Genomic DNA, 15,931 nt, shown 5'->3' on the forward strand with positions numbered 1-15,931 from the left:
GAGTTTGTCAGTTTGTCAGAGAGGTGGGCGTCATAGCGATGATACATGAGGTGAACTAGAGAAAAGGGCAGAGGTGTCAGTAAATACAGGCTGCGTTCCAAATGGCTCCCTATACCCATTAAGGCTCTGGTCAAAAGTAGTGCACTTGGGAATAGGGTGCTATTTGGGATGCAACCTGTATTTATTGACACCTCAGCCCTTTTCTCTAGTTCACCTCATGGATCATCGCTATGATTGTGTGTTCTCTTCCTCCTCTCACTGCATTATCAGCAGGCAGAGCCAAACATCAATCAACAGCTAGGCATTAGTTACAGACAGAGGTACAGTAATGTTACATCAATCAACAGCTAGGCATTAGTTACAGACAGAGGTACAGTAATGCTACATCAATCAATAGCTAGGCATTAGTTACAGACAGAGGTACAGTAATGCTACATCAATCAACAGCTAGGCATTAGTTACAGACAGAGGTACAGTAATGCTACATTAATCAATAGCTAACCATTAGTTACAGACAGAGGTACAGTAATGCTACATTAATCAATAGCTAGGCATTAGTTACAGACAGAGGTACAGTAATGCTACATCAATCAATAGCTAAGCATTAGTTACAGACAGAGGTACAGTAATGCTACATCAATCAACAGCTAGGCATTAGTTACAGACAGAGGTACAGTAATGCTACATCAATCAATAGCTAGGCATTAGTTACAGACAGAGGTACGGTAATGCTACATTAATCAATAACTAACCATTATTTACAGACAGAGGTACAGTAATGCTACATTAATCAATAGCTAACCATTAGTTACAGACAGAGGTACAGTAATGCTACATTAATCAATAGCTAAGCATTAGTTACAGACAGAGGTACAGTACTTGTGTTAGTTTAATTACAACCTGCTCCCAAACCCAGTCCTCCTTGGCACCCCCTGTGTGCACATTTAGTTTTCCCCCAGGCACTACACAGCGGATTCAAACAACCAACTCATCATCAAGCTTTGATAATTTGAATCAGCTCTATAGTGCAAGGGTCATGACTAAATGTACGCTTCTTGGTGTCCCCAGGACTTAGTTTGGGAAACACTGATTTAACACAACTGACGCAATTACGCATGGTTTTAGTTCTCGGGTTTCTGAGATTACCACAGGTGTAAAGGACTGTATCATCAGCATACATGCGGGTGTCCACTCCCTTTCACATAGAAGAAAGGTTGTTGATGTAGAGGCTGAAAGGCTGAAAACCTGGGAATTTTGCAACTATAATCTGTGTTAAAGAGGAGAGGTAGCAGGCAGCTGAAGACAGCTCTAATCTGTGTTGAAAATAAACAGTAGTAGGCAGATGAAGACAGCTGTAATCTGTGTTGAAGAGGAGAGGCAGCTGAAGACAGCTCTAATCTGTGTTGAAGAGGAGAGGAAGCTGAAGACAGCTCTAATCTGTGTTGAAGAGGAGAGGAAGCTGAAGACAGCTCTAATCTGTGTTGAAGAGGAGAGGCAGCAGGCAGGTGAAGACAGCTGTAGTCTGCATTGAAGAGGACAGGCAGCAGGCAGCTGAAGACATCTGTCCCATCAGGGTCTTTGTGGAGTGGAGGAGATGGTGATTATGATGATGATGATGATGAGTGCTTTTTCCCCTGGCCCAGTGTGGCCTATCAGAGGGGACATCCAGATCCAGACAGCATCCACTCAGCCAGCCAGCCATTCTGGCTTCCTCTCAAATGACACCCTATTCCCTATGGGCCCTGATTAAAAGTAGTGCACTAAATAGAGTTCCATTTGGACACAACCCCATTCAGTTTCACATTACTGAGGTCATCAGGCCCATTCTACTCAAATGGAGAGGAAATTATTTACATTTTATTTATTTAACTAGAAAAGTCAGTTAAGAACAAATTCTCATTTACAATGACCAAACCCTAACCCGGACGACACTGGGCCAATTGTGCGCCGCCCTATGGGACTCCCAATCACGGCCAGTTGTGATACAGCCTGGAATTGAACCAGGGTCTGTAGTGACACCACTAGCACTGAGATGCTACGCCACTCAGGAGCCCAATTATATCTTTATCTGTGGGAAATCAAATGGGAATTTCACCAGCAATGATCAGATGTTAGAATGAAGGGTTATTGAATGGTCCATTGGACACAAACTCACTACAAACAGTTCTCCTGCGGACCCCCAGGGGTAATTATGGTGGGACAACTTCTTATCTCATAGAGATGTACCAGAGGGCTCATCTCCGGCTCGGGTCATCTTTGGAGAATGGAGATAGCACAGACAGCGCCATTAAGGGCTGAAACAGCCTTTGGGCCAAGTCCTCTATCCAACTCTATGGTTCCACTTTGCACTTTCTGTCGTCCATAAAAACTGTCATGATGTCATTCTTGGGTTGATCTGTGTTTTGACTCACTAACTACTGTCCGTGTCTGTCTGTCTGTCTGTCTGTCTGTCTGTCTGTCTGTCTGTCTGTCTGTCTGTCTGTCTGTCTGTCTGTCTGTCTGTCTGTCTGTGGTTATCCTGCTCAAGTGTTACTGATGATGGCCATTAGAATGTGCTGATGACTGATACTTGAACAGAGGAGTAATGAACTGACCGGTGCTGTTAACTGTCTGTAGGTGTACATAGCCACGTTTGCAGTGTCGGGGTACGCGTCCAGCTACCACCGAGCGGGAGGGAAGCCCTTCAACCCGGTCCTGGGGGAGACCTATGAGTGTGACCGCCCCGACAAGGGCCTCCGATTTGTAGCAGAACAGGTACTGTACACAGACCCACATGTCCTAAATATGACCTGGAAGTATTTGTCCCACATCTGAAGAATTCATAGGGTTTGATCCATCCAGTACAAGCCTGCCAATCTTTATCTCTGTTCTCAGGTCAGCCATCACCCACCTATATCAGCATGCCACGCTGACTCTAAAAACTACATATTCTGGCAAGGTAAGTCAACACCATGGTCCTCTACAAACTATTACCCTTTCACCTGATATTCACCCTTTCACCTGATACTCACCCTTTCACCTGATACACACCCTTTCACCTGATACACACCCTTTCACCTGATACTCACCTTTTCACCTGATATTCACCCTATCACCTGATACTCACCATTTCACCTGATACTCACCCTTTCACCTGATACTCACCCTTTCACCTGATACTCACCCTTTCACCTGATATTCACCCTTTCACCTGATACTCACCCTTTCACTGATACTCACCCTTTCACTGATACTCACCCTTTCACCTGATATTCACCCTTTCACCTGATACTCACCCTTTCACCTGATATTCACCCTTTCACCTGATACTCACCCTTTTACCTGATACTCACCCTTTCACCTGATATTCACCTTTTCACCTGATATTCACATTCTCACTTGATACTCACCCTTTCACCTGATACACACCCTTTCACCTGATACTCACCCTTTCACCTGATACTCACCCTTTCACCTGATACTCACCCTTTCACCTGATACACACCCTTTCACCTGATACACATCCTTTCACCTAATACTCACCCTTTCACCTGATACTCACCCTTTCACCTGATACTCACCCATTCACCTGATACTCACGCTTTCACCTGATATTCACCCTTTCACCTGATACTCACCCTTTCACCTGATACTCACCCTTTCATCTGATACTCACCCTTTCACCTGATATTCACCTTTTCACCTGACACACACCCTTTCATCTGTCTCACACCATTTCACCTGATACACACCTTTTCACCTAATACTCACCCTTTCACCTGATACTCACCCTTTTGCCTGACACTCACCGTTCACATAATACTCACCCTATCACCTGATACTCACCCTTTCACCTGATATTCACCCTTTCACCTGATACTCACCATTTCACCTGATACTCACCCTTTCACCTGATACCCACCCTTTCACCTGATATTCACCCTTTCACCTGATACTCACCCTTTCACCTGATATTCACCATTTCACCTGATACTCACCCTTTCACCTGATACTCACCCTTTCACCTGATACTCACCCATTTACCTGATACTCACGCTTTCGCCTGATATTCACCCTTTCACCTGATACTCACCCTTTCACCTGATACTCACCCTTTCATCTGATACTCACCCTTTCACCTGATATTCACCTTTTCACCTGACACACACCCTTTCATCTGTCTCACACCATTTCACCTGATACACACCTTTTCACCTAATACTCACCCTTTCACCTGATACTCACCCTTTCGCCTGATACTCACCGTTCACATAATACTCACCCTTTCACCTGATACACACCCTTTCACCTAACACTCACCCTTTCACCTGAAACACACCCTTTCATTTGTCTCACACTGTTTCACCTGATATTCACCCTTTCACCTGATACACACCCGTTCACCTGATTCTCACCCTTTCACCTGAAATTCATCCTTTCACCTGATACACACCCTTTCACCTGATACACACCCTTTCACCTGATACATACCCTTTCACCTAATATTTACCCTTTCACCTAATACTCACCCTTTCACCTGATACTCACCCTTTCACCTGATACTCACCCTTTCACCTGATACACACCCTTTCACCTGATACACACCCTTTCACCTGATACACACCCTTTCACCTAATACTCACCCTTTCACCTAATACTCACCCTTTCACCTAATACTCACCCTTTCACCTGATACACACCCTTTCACCTGATACACACCCTTTCACCTAATTCTCACCCTTTCACCTGATACACACCCTTTCACCTGATACGCACCCTTTCACCTGACACAGACACTGGGTCATAATAACTAGGGGCAAGAGATTTTCCTGACCACGCGGATCACTGGTCTATTAGCTTAAGCTGGAGTCCCTAACCAACCATACCAGCTATTAGTCTAAAGCTGGAGTCCCTAACCAACCATACCAGCTATTAGTCTAAAGCTGGAGTCCCTAACCAACCATACCAGCTATTAGTCTAAAGCTGGAGTCCCTAACCAACCATACCAGCTATTAGTCTAAAGCTGGAGTCTCTAACCAACCATACCAGCTATTAGTCTAAAGCTGGAGGCCCTAACCAACCATACCAGCTATTAGTCTAAAGCTGGAGTCCATAACCAACCATACCAGCTATTAGTCTAAAGCTGGAGTCCCTAACCAACCATACCAGCTATTAGTCTAAAGCTGGAGTCCATAACCAACCATACCAGCTATTAGTCTAAAGCTTTAGGCCCTAACCAACCATACCAGCTATTAGTCTAAAGCTGGAGGCCCTAACCAACCATACCAGCTATTAGTCTAAAGCTGGAGTCCCTAACCAACCATACCAGCTATTAGTCTAAAGCTGGAGTCCCTAACCAACCATACCAGCTATTAGTCTAAAGCTGGAGTCCCTAACCAACCATACCAGCTATTAGTCTAAAGCTGGAGTCCCTAACCAACCATACCAGCTATTAGTCTAAAGCTGGAGTCCCTAACCAACCATACCAGCTATTAGTCTAAAGCTGGAGTCCATAACCAACCATACCAGCTATTAGTCTAAAGCTTTAGGCCCTAACCAACCATACCAGCTATTAGTCTAAAGCTGGAGGCCCTAACCAACCATACCAGCTATTAGTCTAAAGCTGGAGTCCCTAACCAACCATACCAGCTATTAGTCTAAAGCTGGAGTCCCTAACCAACCATACCAGCTATTAGTCTAAAGCTGGAGTCCCTAACCAACCATACCAGCTATTAGTCTAAAGCTGGAGGCCCTAACCAACCATACCAGCTATTAGTCTAAAGCTGGAGGCCCTAACCAACCATGCCAGCTATTAGTCTAAAGCTGGAGGCCCTAACCAACCATACCAGCTATTAGTCTAAAGCTGGAGGTCATTCCTCTTGGATGCATTAACCCTGCTGTTGTCTTTCCTGTGATGTCTTTAGACATGAGGTGGAAAAACAAGTTCTGGGGGAAGTCTATGGAAATAGTTCCTGTGGGCACCACCCATGTGATGCTGCCAGGGTGAGTCCTTTACTGTCCCTCTCAATCTCACTCTACCTGACCACCCTTACTGACCAACTAGCCACTGTCTCCATGGTCCAACCAGGCCCCCCTTACTGACCAACTAGCCACTACATCCATGGTCCAACCAGACGCCCCTTACTGACCAACTAGCCACTACATCCATGGTTCAACCAGACCCCCTTACTGACCAACTAGTCACTACATCCATGGTCCAACCAGACCCCCCTTACTGACCAACTAGCCACTACATCCATGGTCCAACCAGACCCCCCTTACTGACCAAATAGCCACTACATCCATGGTCCAACCAGGCCCCCCTTACTGACCAACTAGCCACTACATCCATGGTCCAACCAGACCCCCCTTACTGACCAACCAGCCACTACATCCATGGTTCAACCAGACCCCCCTTACTGACCAACTAGTCACTACATCCATGGTCCAACCAGACCCCCCTTACTGACCAACTAGCCACTACATCCATGGTCCAACCAGACCCCCCTTACTGACCAACTAGCCACTACATCCATGGTCCAACCAGACCCCCCTTACTGACCAACTAGTCACTACATCCATGGTCCAACCAGACCCCCCTTACTGACCAACTAGCCACTACATCCATGGTCCAACCAGACCCCCCTTACTGACCAACTAGTCACTACATCCATGGTCCAACCAGACCCCCAGACCCCCCTTACTGACCAACTAGCCACTACATCCATGGTCCAACCAGACCCCCCTTACTGACCAACTAGCCACTACATCCATGGTCCAACCAGACCCCCCTTACTGACCAACTAGTCACTACATCTATGGTCCAACCAGACCCCCCTTACTGACCAACTAGCCACTACATCCATGGTTCAACCAGACCACCTTTACTGACCAACTATCCACTATATCCATGGTCCAACCAGACCCCCCTTACTGACCAACTAGTCACTACATCCATGGTCCAACCAGACCCCCCTTACTGACCAACTAGCCACTACATCCATGGTCCAACCAGACCCCCCTTACTGACCAACTAGCCACTACATCCATGGTCCAACCAGACCCCCCTTACTGACCAACTAGCCACTACATCCATGGTCTAACCAGACCCCCCTTACTGACCAACTAGCCACTACATCCATGGTCCAACCAGACCCCCCTTACTGACCAACTAGTCACTACATCTATGGTCCAACCAGACCCCCCTTTACTGACCAACTATCCACTATATCCATGGTCCAACCAGACCCCCCTTACTGACCAACTAGTCACTACATCTATGGTCCAACCAGACCCCCCTTTACTGACCAACTATCCACTATATCCATGGTCCAACCAGACCCCCCTTTACTGACCAACTATCCAACTAACTATAATAGACTGATAGTAGACTGATAGTAGACTGATAGTAGACTGATAACAAACTGATAACAGACTGATAATAGACGGATTACAGACTGATAATAGACTGATAGTAGACTGATAGTAGACTGATAACAAACTGATAACAGACTGATAATAGACTGATATACTGATAATAGACTGATAGTAGACTGATAGTAGACTGATAACAAACTGATAACAAACTGATAACAGACTGATAATATAGTGATACGACTGATAACAGACGGATAACAGACGGATAACAGACTGATAATAGACTGATAGTAGACTGATAATAGACTGATAACAGACTGATAATAGACTGATATACTGATAATAGACTGATAACAGACTGATAATAGACTGATATACTGATAATAGACTGATAATAGACTGATAATAGACTGATAACAGACGGATAACAGACTGATAACAGACCGATAACAGACCGATAACAGACTGATAACAGACCGATAACAGACCGATAACAGACTGATAACAGACTGATAACAGACTGATAATAGACTGATAACAGACCGATAACAGACTGATAACAGACTGATAACAGACTGATAACAGACTGATAATAGACTGATAATAGACTGATAATAAACTGATTTAATTCTATTAAAGGTACTTTTGTTGTTTTATACAGTGACCTGCGTCTTATCTCATGCGCACACACACACACACACACACACACACACACACACACACACACACACACACACACACACACACACACACACACACACACACACACACACACACACACACACACACACACACACACACACACACACACACACACTGAAACACAAACATATTGTGACACGCCCTCTCCCCGTCCTGCAGGTTTGGGGACCACTATGAGTGGAACAAGGTCACGTCCTGCATCCACAACATCCTGAGTGGGCAGCGCTGGATAGAACACTACGGAGAGATCTCCATCAGGAACACCAGCACTGATATCTGCCAGTGTAAGGTCACCTTCATCAAGGTGAGAGACGGGGGGGGGGGGGGGGGGGGGTGTAAACCGGAGGGGATATTCCACCTGTTTAACCTGATATTTAGAGCAGTCAGTATCTGGGTGTGTGAGTCCCCCCTGGCCATGGCAGTAATAAAGCTGCTTTTCAGTGAGAGATATCCAGCCACTCTCCAGTCTAACTGGACACTGGAAAGCTGCAAGCTGAGTGGAAATGCTTCTTTATAAGTGATGCAGGTTGGTGAAAGGGTTGTTAAAAGCTTAAATTAGTCAAAACTGTGTTCCACACACACACACACACACACCCTGTGCATGGCCTTCCCCCTGAATGAACAACAACTCCATGCATCTCTGCGTTTTGAAGTTGAACTTCGTAGAGCCCATTCCAAAAGCTGACAGGTAATTGGTGTTCGTCTCTGAGGAGTTGAAAGGTCTACTGCAGTGTAGAAGGATGCCAGGTCAAGACATGTAGGAGCTTATTATTTTGGGGTTGTTTGGGGTTTTAGGCTGGGTTTCTGTACAGCACTTTGAGATATCAGCTGATGTACGAAGGGCTATATAAATACATTTGATTTGATTTGATTATACAATATAACCTCTCCTGTCCTGTCCTCTTTCCTCTCCTTTCCTCTCCTCTCCCCTCTCCTGTCCTGTCCTCTACGGTGCTGTCCTCTCCTCTCTCCTGTCCTCTCCTCTCTCTTCTCTCCTCTCCACTCTCCCCTCTCATCTCTCATCTCTCATCTCTACCCCCTCTCCTCTCCCCACTCCTCTTTCCCCTCTCCCCTCTACCCTGTCCCCTCTTTCCTCTCTCATCTCTCTCCTCTCATCTCTCCTCTCACCCCTCTCATCTCTCCCCTCTCTCCTCTCTCATCTCTCTCCTTTCTCCTCTCCTCTCTTCTCCTGTCCCCTCATCTCCTCAGTGGTTCTCATTGTAAACTACTGTACTCTACTGGTTCAGCATGTTGTGTTTGAACATAGATAACTCAACACTGTCATCTACTGGCGGGTATATGAAGATGAAAATAAAGATCTATTATGACTCTTCTTACCCACAGTGACTCATAGATCAGAGTGACAGACAAACTAAACCTGAGAACTATTAAATAAGATTAATTTAGGGCCTGTCCCCAATGTCCCCCTATTCCCTATACACTCGTAGAAAAAGGGTTTCAAAGGGTTCTTCAGCTTTCCCCATAGGAGAACCCTTTTTGGTTCCAGGTAGAATCCTTTTTGGTTCCAGGTAGAACCCTTTTTGGTTCCAGGTAGAACCCTTTTCGGTTCCAGGTTGAACCCTTTTGGGTTCTATGTAAAAACCCTCTGTGGAAAGGGTTCTACATGGAACCAAGAAAGGTTCTCATATGAGGACAGCCGAAGAACCCTTTAAGGTTCTTTTTCTAGGTGTATATTGCAATATTTTGGCCAGGGCTTGATATTCAATAGCAATGTTATGCATTCCTCCCTGTGTACAGGCCAAGTACTGGAACTCGAGTGTTAACGAGGTGGAGGGCACCATCACAGACCACAAGGGGAAGGTCATCCACAGACTGTTTGGGAAGTGGAACGAGGGGGTGTACTGTGGAGACCCCCCCTCTGCCACCTGCATCTGGAGAGCCAGTATGTATGATTGTAATAACAGCCTGAACCTGTTATACTGAGCCCAGTGTCTTGACCTACACATGATACAGATCAGGGCTTTACATGTTTAGCCCATCGGTTGGAAGTATTCATACTTTTCTTATCTGTACAGTTGATTTTTAAATGATCTCTTTATCTTGATTTCTACTAGTAGATACAGGTCAGACCCCTTGTGTCTTTATCTTGATTTCTACTAGTAGATACAGTTCAGACCCCTTGTGTCTTTATCTTGATTTCTACTAGTAGATACAGTTCAGACCCCTTGTGTCTATATCTTGATTTCTACTAGTAGATACAGTGCAGACCCCTTGTGTCTATATCTTGATTTCTACTAGTAGATACAGTTCAGACCCCTTGTGTCTATATCTTGATTTCTACTAGTAGATACAGTTCAGACCCCTTGTGTCTATATCTTGATTTATACTAGTAGATACAGTTCAGACCCCTTGTGTCTATATCTTGATTTCTACCAGTAGATACAGTGCAGACCCCTTGTGTCTATATCTTGATTTCTACTAGTAGATACAGTTCAGACCCCTTGTGTCTATATCTTGATTTCTACTAGTAGATACAGTGCAGACCCCTTGTGTCTATATCTTGATTTCTACTAGTAGATACAGTTCAGACCTCTTGTGTCTATATCTTGATTTCTACTAGTAGATACAGTTCAGACCCCTTGTGTCTTTATCTTGATTTCTACTAGTAGATATAGTTCAGACCCCTTGTGTCTATATTTTGATTTCTACTAGTAGATACAGTTCAGACCTCTTGTGTCTATATCTTGATTTCTACTAGTAGATACAGTTCAGACCCCTTGTGTCTATATCTTGATTTCTACTAGTAGATACAGTTCAGACCCCTTGTGTCTATATCTTGATTTCTACTAGTAGATACAGTTCAGACCCCTTGTGTCTATATCTTGATTTCTACTAGTAGATACAGTTCAGACCCCTTGTGTCTATATCTTGATTTCTACTAGTAGATACAGTTCAGACCCCTTGTGTCTATATCTTGATTTATACCAGTAGATACAGTTCAGACCTCTTGTGTCTATATCTTCATTTCTACTAGTAGATACAGTGCAGACCCCTTGTGTCTATATCTTCATTTCTACTAGTAGATACAGTTCAGACCTCTTGTGTCTATATCTTCATTTCTACTAGTAGATACAGTTCAGACCCCTTGTGTCTATATCTTGATTTCTACTAGTAGATACAGTGCAGACCCCTTGTGTCTATATCTTGATTTCTACTAGTAGATACAGTTCAGACCTCTTGTGTCTATATCTTGATTTCTACTAGTAGATACAGTTCAGACCCCTTGTGTCTTTATCTTGATTTCTACTAGTAGATATAGTTCAGACCCCTTGTGTCTATATCTTGATTTCTACTAGTAGATACAGTTCAGACCTCTTGTGTCTATATCTTGATTTCTACTAGTAGATACAGTTCAGACCCCTTGTGTCTATATCTTGATTTCTACTAGTAGATACAGTTCAGACCCCTTGTGTCTATATCTTCATTTCTACTAGTAGATACAGTGCAGACCCCTTGTGTCTATATCTTCATTTCTACTAGTAGATACAGTTCAGACCCCTTGTGTCTATATCTTGATTTCTACTAGTAGATACAGTTCAGACCCCTTGTGTCTATATCTTGATTTCTACTAGTAGATACAGTTCAGACCCCTTGTGTCTATATCTTCATTTCTACTAGTAGATACAGTTCAGACCTCTTGTGTCTATATCTTCATTTCTACTAGTAGATACAGTGCAGACCCCTTGTGTCTATATCTTCATTTCTACTAGTAGATACAGTTCAGACCTCTTGTGTCTATATCTTCATTTCTACTAGTAGATACAGTGCAGACCCCTTGTGTCTATATCTTCATTTCTACTAGTAGATACAGTGCAGACCCCTTGTGTCTATATCTTGATTTCTACTAGTAGATACAGTTCAGTCCTCTTGTGTCTATATCTTGATTTCTACTAGTAGATACAGTTCAGACCCCTTGTGTCTTTATCTTGATTTCTACTAGTAGATACAGTTCAGACCCCTTGTGTCTATATCTTGATTTCTACTAGTAGATACAGTTCAGACCCCTTGTGTCTATATCTTGATTTCTACTAGTAGATACAGTTCAGACCCCTTGTGTCTATATCTTGATTTCTACTAGTAGATACAGTTCAGACCCCTTGTGTCTATATCTTGATTTCTACTAGTAGATACAGTTCAGACCCCTTGTGTCTATCTTCATTTCTACTAGTAGATACAGTTCAGACCCCTTGTGTCTATCTTCATTTCTACTAGTAGATACAGTGCAGACCCCTTGTGTCTATATCTTGATTTCTACTAGTAGATACAGTTCAGATCCCTTGTGTCTATCTTCATTTCTACTAGTAGATACAGTGCAGACCCCTTGTGTCTATATCTTGATTTCTACTAGTAGATACAGTTCAGACCCCTTGTGTCTATATCTTGATTTCTACTAGTAGATACAGTTCAGACCCCTTGTGTCTATATCTTGATTTCTACTAGTAGATACAGTTCAGACCCCTTGTGTCTATCTTCATTTCTACTAGTAGATACAGTTCAGACCCCTTGTGTCTATCTTCATTTCTACTAGTAGATACAGTTCAGACCCCTTGTGTCTATCTTCATTTCTACTAGTAGATACAGTGCAGACCCCTTGTGTCTATATCTTGATTTCTACTAGTAGATACAGTTCAGATCCCTTGTGTCTATCTTCATTTCTACTAGTAGATACAGTGCAGACCCCTTGTGTCTATATCTTGATTTCTACTAGTAGATACAGTTCAGACCCCTTGTGTCTATATCTTGATTTCTACTAGTAGATACAGTTCAGACCCCTTGTGTCTATATCTTGATTTCTACTAGTAGATACAGTTCAGACCCCTTGTGTCTATCTTCATTTCTACTAGTAGATACAGTTCAGACCCCTTGTGTCTATCTTCATTTCTACTAGTAGATACAGTGCAGACCCCTTGTGTCTATATCTTGATTTCTACTAGTAGATACAGTTCAGATCCCTTGTGTCTATCTTCATTTCTACTAGTAGATACAGTGCAGACCCCTTGTGTCTATATCTTGATTTCTACTAGTAGATACAGTTCAGACCCCTTGTGTCTATATCTTGATTTCTACTAGTAGATACAGTTCAGACCCCTTGTGTCTATATCTTGATTTCTACTAGTAGATACAGTTCAGACCCCTTGTGTCTATCTTCATTTCTACTAGTAGATACAGTTCAGACCCCTTGTGTCTATCTTCATTTCTACTAGTAGATACAGTGCAGACCCCTTGTGTCTATATCTTGATTTCTACTAGTAGATACAGTTCAGATCCCTTGTGTCTATCTTCATTTCTACTAGTAGATACAGTGCAGACCCCTTGTGTCTATATCTTGATTTCTACTAGTAGATACAGTTCAGACCCCTTGTGTCTATATCTTGATTTCTACTAGTAGATACAGTTCAGACCCCTTGTGTCTATATCTTGATTTCTACTAGTAGATACAGTTCAGACCCCTTGTGTCTATCTTCATTTCTACTAGTAGATACAGTTCAGACCCCTTGTGTCTATCTTCATTTCTACTAGTAGATACAGTGCAGACCCCTTGTGTCTATATCTTGATTTCTACTAGTAGATACAGTTCAGATCCCTTGTGTCTATCTTCATTTCTACTAGTAGATACAGTGCAGACCCCTTGTGTCTATATCTTGATTTCTACTAGTAGATACAGTTCAGACCCCTTGTGTCTATATCTTGATTTCTACTAGTAGATACAGTTCAGACCCCTTGTGTCTATATCTTGATTTCTACTAGTAGATACAGTTCAGACCCCTTGTGTCTATCTTCATTTCTACTAGTAGATACAGTTCAGACCCCTTGTGTCTATCTTCATTTCTACTAGTAGATACAGTGCAGACCCCTTGTGTCTATATCTTGATTTCTACTAGTAGATACAGTTCAGATCCCTTGTGTCTATCTTCATTTCTACTAGTAGATACAGTGCAGACCCCTTGTGTCTATATCTTGATTTCTACTAGTAGATACAGTTCAGACCCCTTGTGTCTATATCTTGATTTCTACTAGTAGATACAGTTCAGACCCCTTGTGTCTATATCTTGATTTCTACTAGTAGATACAGTTCAGACCCCTTGTGTCTATCTTCATTTCTACTAGTAGATACAGTTCAGACCCCTTGTGTCTATCTTCATTTCTACTAGTAGATACAGTTCAGACCCCTTGTGTCTATATCTTGATTTCTACTAGTAGATACAGTTCAGACCCCTTGTGTCTATATCTTGATTTCTACTAGTAGATACAGTTCAGACCCCTTGTGTCTATATCTTGATTTCTACTAGTAGATACAGTTCAGACCCCTTGTGTCTATATCTTGATTTCTACTAGTAGATACAGTTCAGACCCCTTGTGTCTATATCTTGATTTCTACTAGTAGATACAGTTCAGACCCCTTGTGTCTATATCTTGATTTCTACTAGTAGATAGAGTGCAGACCCCTTTGTCTATCTTCATTTCTACTAGTAGATACAGTGCAGACCCCTTTGTCTTTTCCACATTTTGTTACATTACAGCCTTAATCTAAAACTAATAAAATAGTTTTTCCCCTCATTAATCTACACATAATACACCATAATGACAAAGCAAAAACATTTTATTGATTTTTTGTACAATTTTTTTAAACTGAAATATCACATTTACATAATTACTTTTCTTGTCCATATAGTTTCTTTTGAAATGTATCTCTATATCTTTATTTATACCAGTAAATATCTTAGAGCTAAACAATATTAATATACTGTAAGTAGCCCTGTACATCTTTACTCATGAAAAAGTACTAAATTCTCATAAAGGTAAAGATACTGTAATAAAAGTCAAAAGTAAAAGTGAAAATCACCCAGTAAAAGTCTAGAAGTATTTGGTTCTAATTATAATTAAATATCAAAAGTAAAAGTATAAATAAAAAAAAGTATAAAGCAAACCAGAGGGCACAATATTCTTGTTTTTTTCTTTGCGGATAGCCAGGGGCACACTCCAACACTCAGACATCATCTGAAAACAAAGCATGTTTGTCCCCCAGATCAGAGGCAGTAGGGATGACCAGGGATGTTCTCTGTTTAGTGAGTCCCCCAGATCAGAGGCAGTAGGGATGACCAGGGATGTTCTCTGTTTAGTGAGTCCCCCAGATCAGAGGCAGTAGGGATGACCAGGGATGTTCTCTGTTTAGTGAGTCCCCCAGATCAGAGGCAGTAGGGATGACCAGGGATGTTCTCTGTTTAGTGAGTCCTCCAGATCAGAGGCAGTAGGGATGACCAGGGATGTTCTCTGTTTAGTGAGTCCGCCAGATCAGAGGCAGTAGGGATGACCAGGGATGTTCTCTGTTTAGTGAGTCCTCCAGATCAGAGGCAGTAGGGATGACCAGGGATGTTCTCTGTTTAGTGAGTCCTCCAGATCAGAGGCAGTAGGGATGACCAGGGATGTTCTCTGTTTAGTGAGTCCCCCAGATCAGAGGCAGTAGAGATGACCAGGGATGTTCTCTGTTTAGTGAGTCCCCCAGATCAGAGGCAGTAGGGATGACCAGGGATGTTCTCTGTTTAGTGAGTCCACCAGATCAGAGGCAGTAGGGATGACCAGGGATGTTCTCTGTTTAGTGAGTCCTCCAGATCAGAGGCAGTAGGGATGACCAGGGATGTTCTCTGTTTAGTGAGTCCTCCAGATCAGAGGCAGTAGGGATGACCAGGAATGTTCTCTGTTTAGTGAGTCCTCCAGATCAGAGGCAGTAGGGATGACCAGGGATGTTCTCTGTTTAGTCCTCCAGATCAGAGGCAGTAGGGATGACCAGGGATGTTCTCTGTTTAGTCCTCCAGATCAGAGGCAGTAGGGATGACCAGGGATGTTCTCTGTT

General features: G+C 43.0%; 1 protein-coding gene across 1 annotated transcript in view; it reads left to right on the forward strand.

Moving 5' to 3' along the window:
* Window positions 1–15,931, forward strand: part of LOC109885024 (oxysterol-binding protein-related protein 3-like) — a 130,139-nt gene that overhangs the window by 102,581 nt on the left and 11,627 nt on the right. The window contains 5 exon segments of the mRNA XM_031820522.1: window positions 2,617–2,754; window positions 2,875–2,938; window positions 5,904–5,982; window positions 8,218–8,362; window positions 9,817–9,961. Coding sequence (XP_031676382.1) covers window positions 2,617–2,754; window positions 2,875–2,938; window positions 5,904–5,982; window positions 8,218–8,362; window positions 9,817–9,961 — 571 coding nt within the window.

This window comes from Oncorhynchus kisutch, unplaced genomic scaffold, assembly GCF_002021735.2.
Source record: "Oncorhynchus kisutch isolate 150728-3 unplaced genomic scaffold, Okis_V2 scaffold3465, whole genome shotgun sequence".
NCBI classification, from domain to species: domain Eukaryota; kingdom Metazoa; phylum Chordata; class Actinopteri; order Salmoniformes; family Salmonidae; genus Oncorhynchus; species Oncorhynchus kisutch.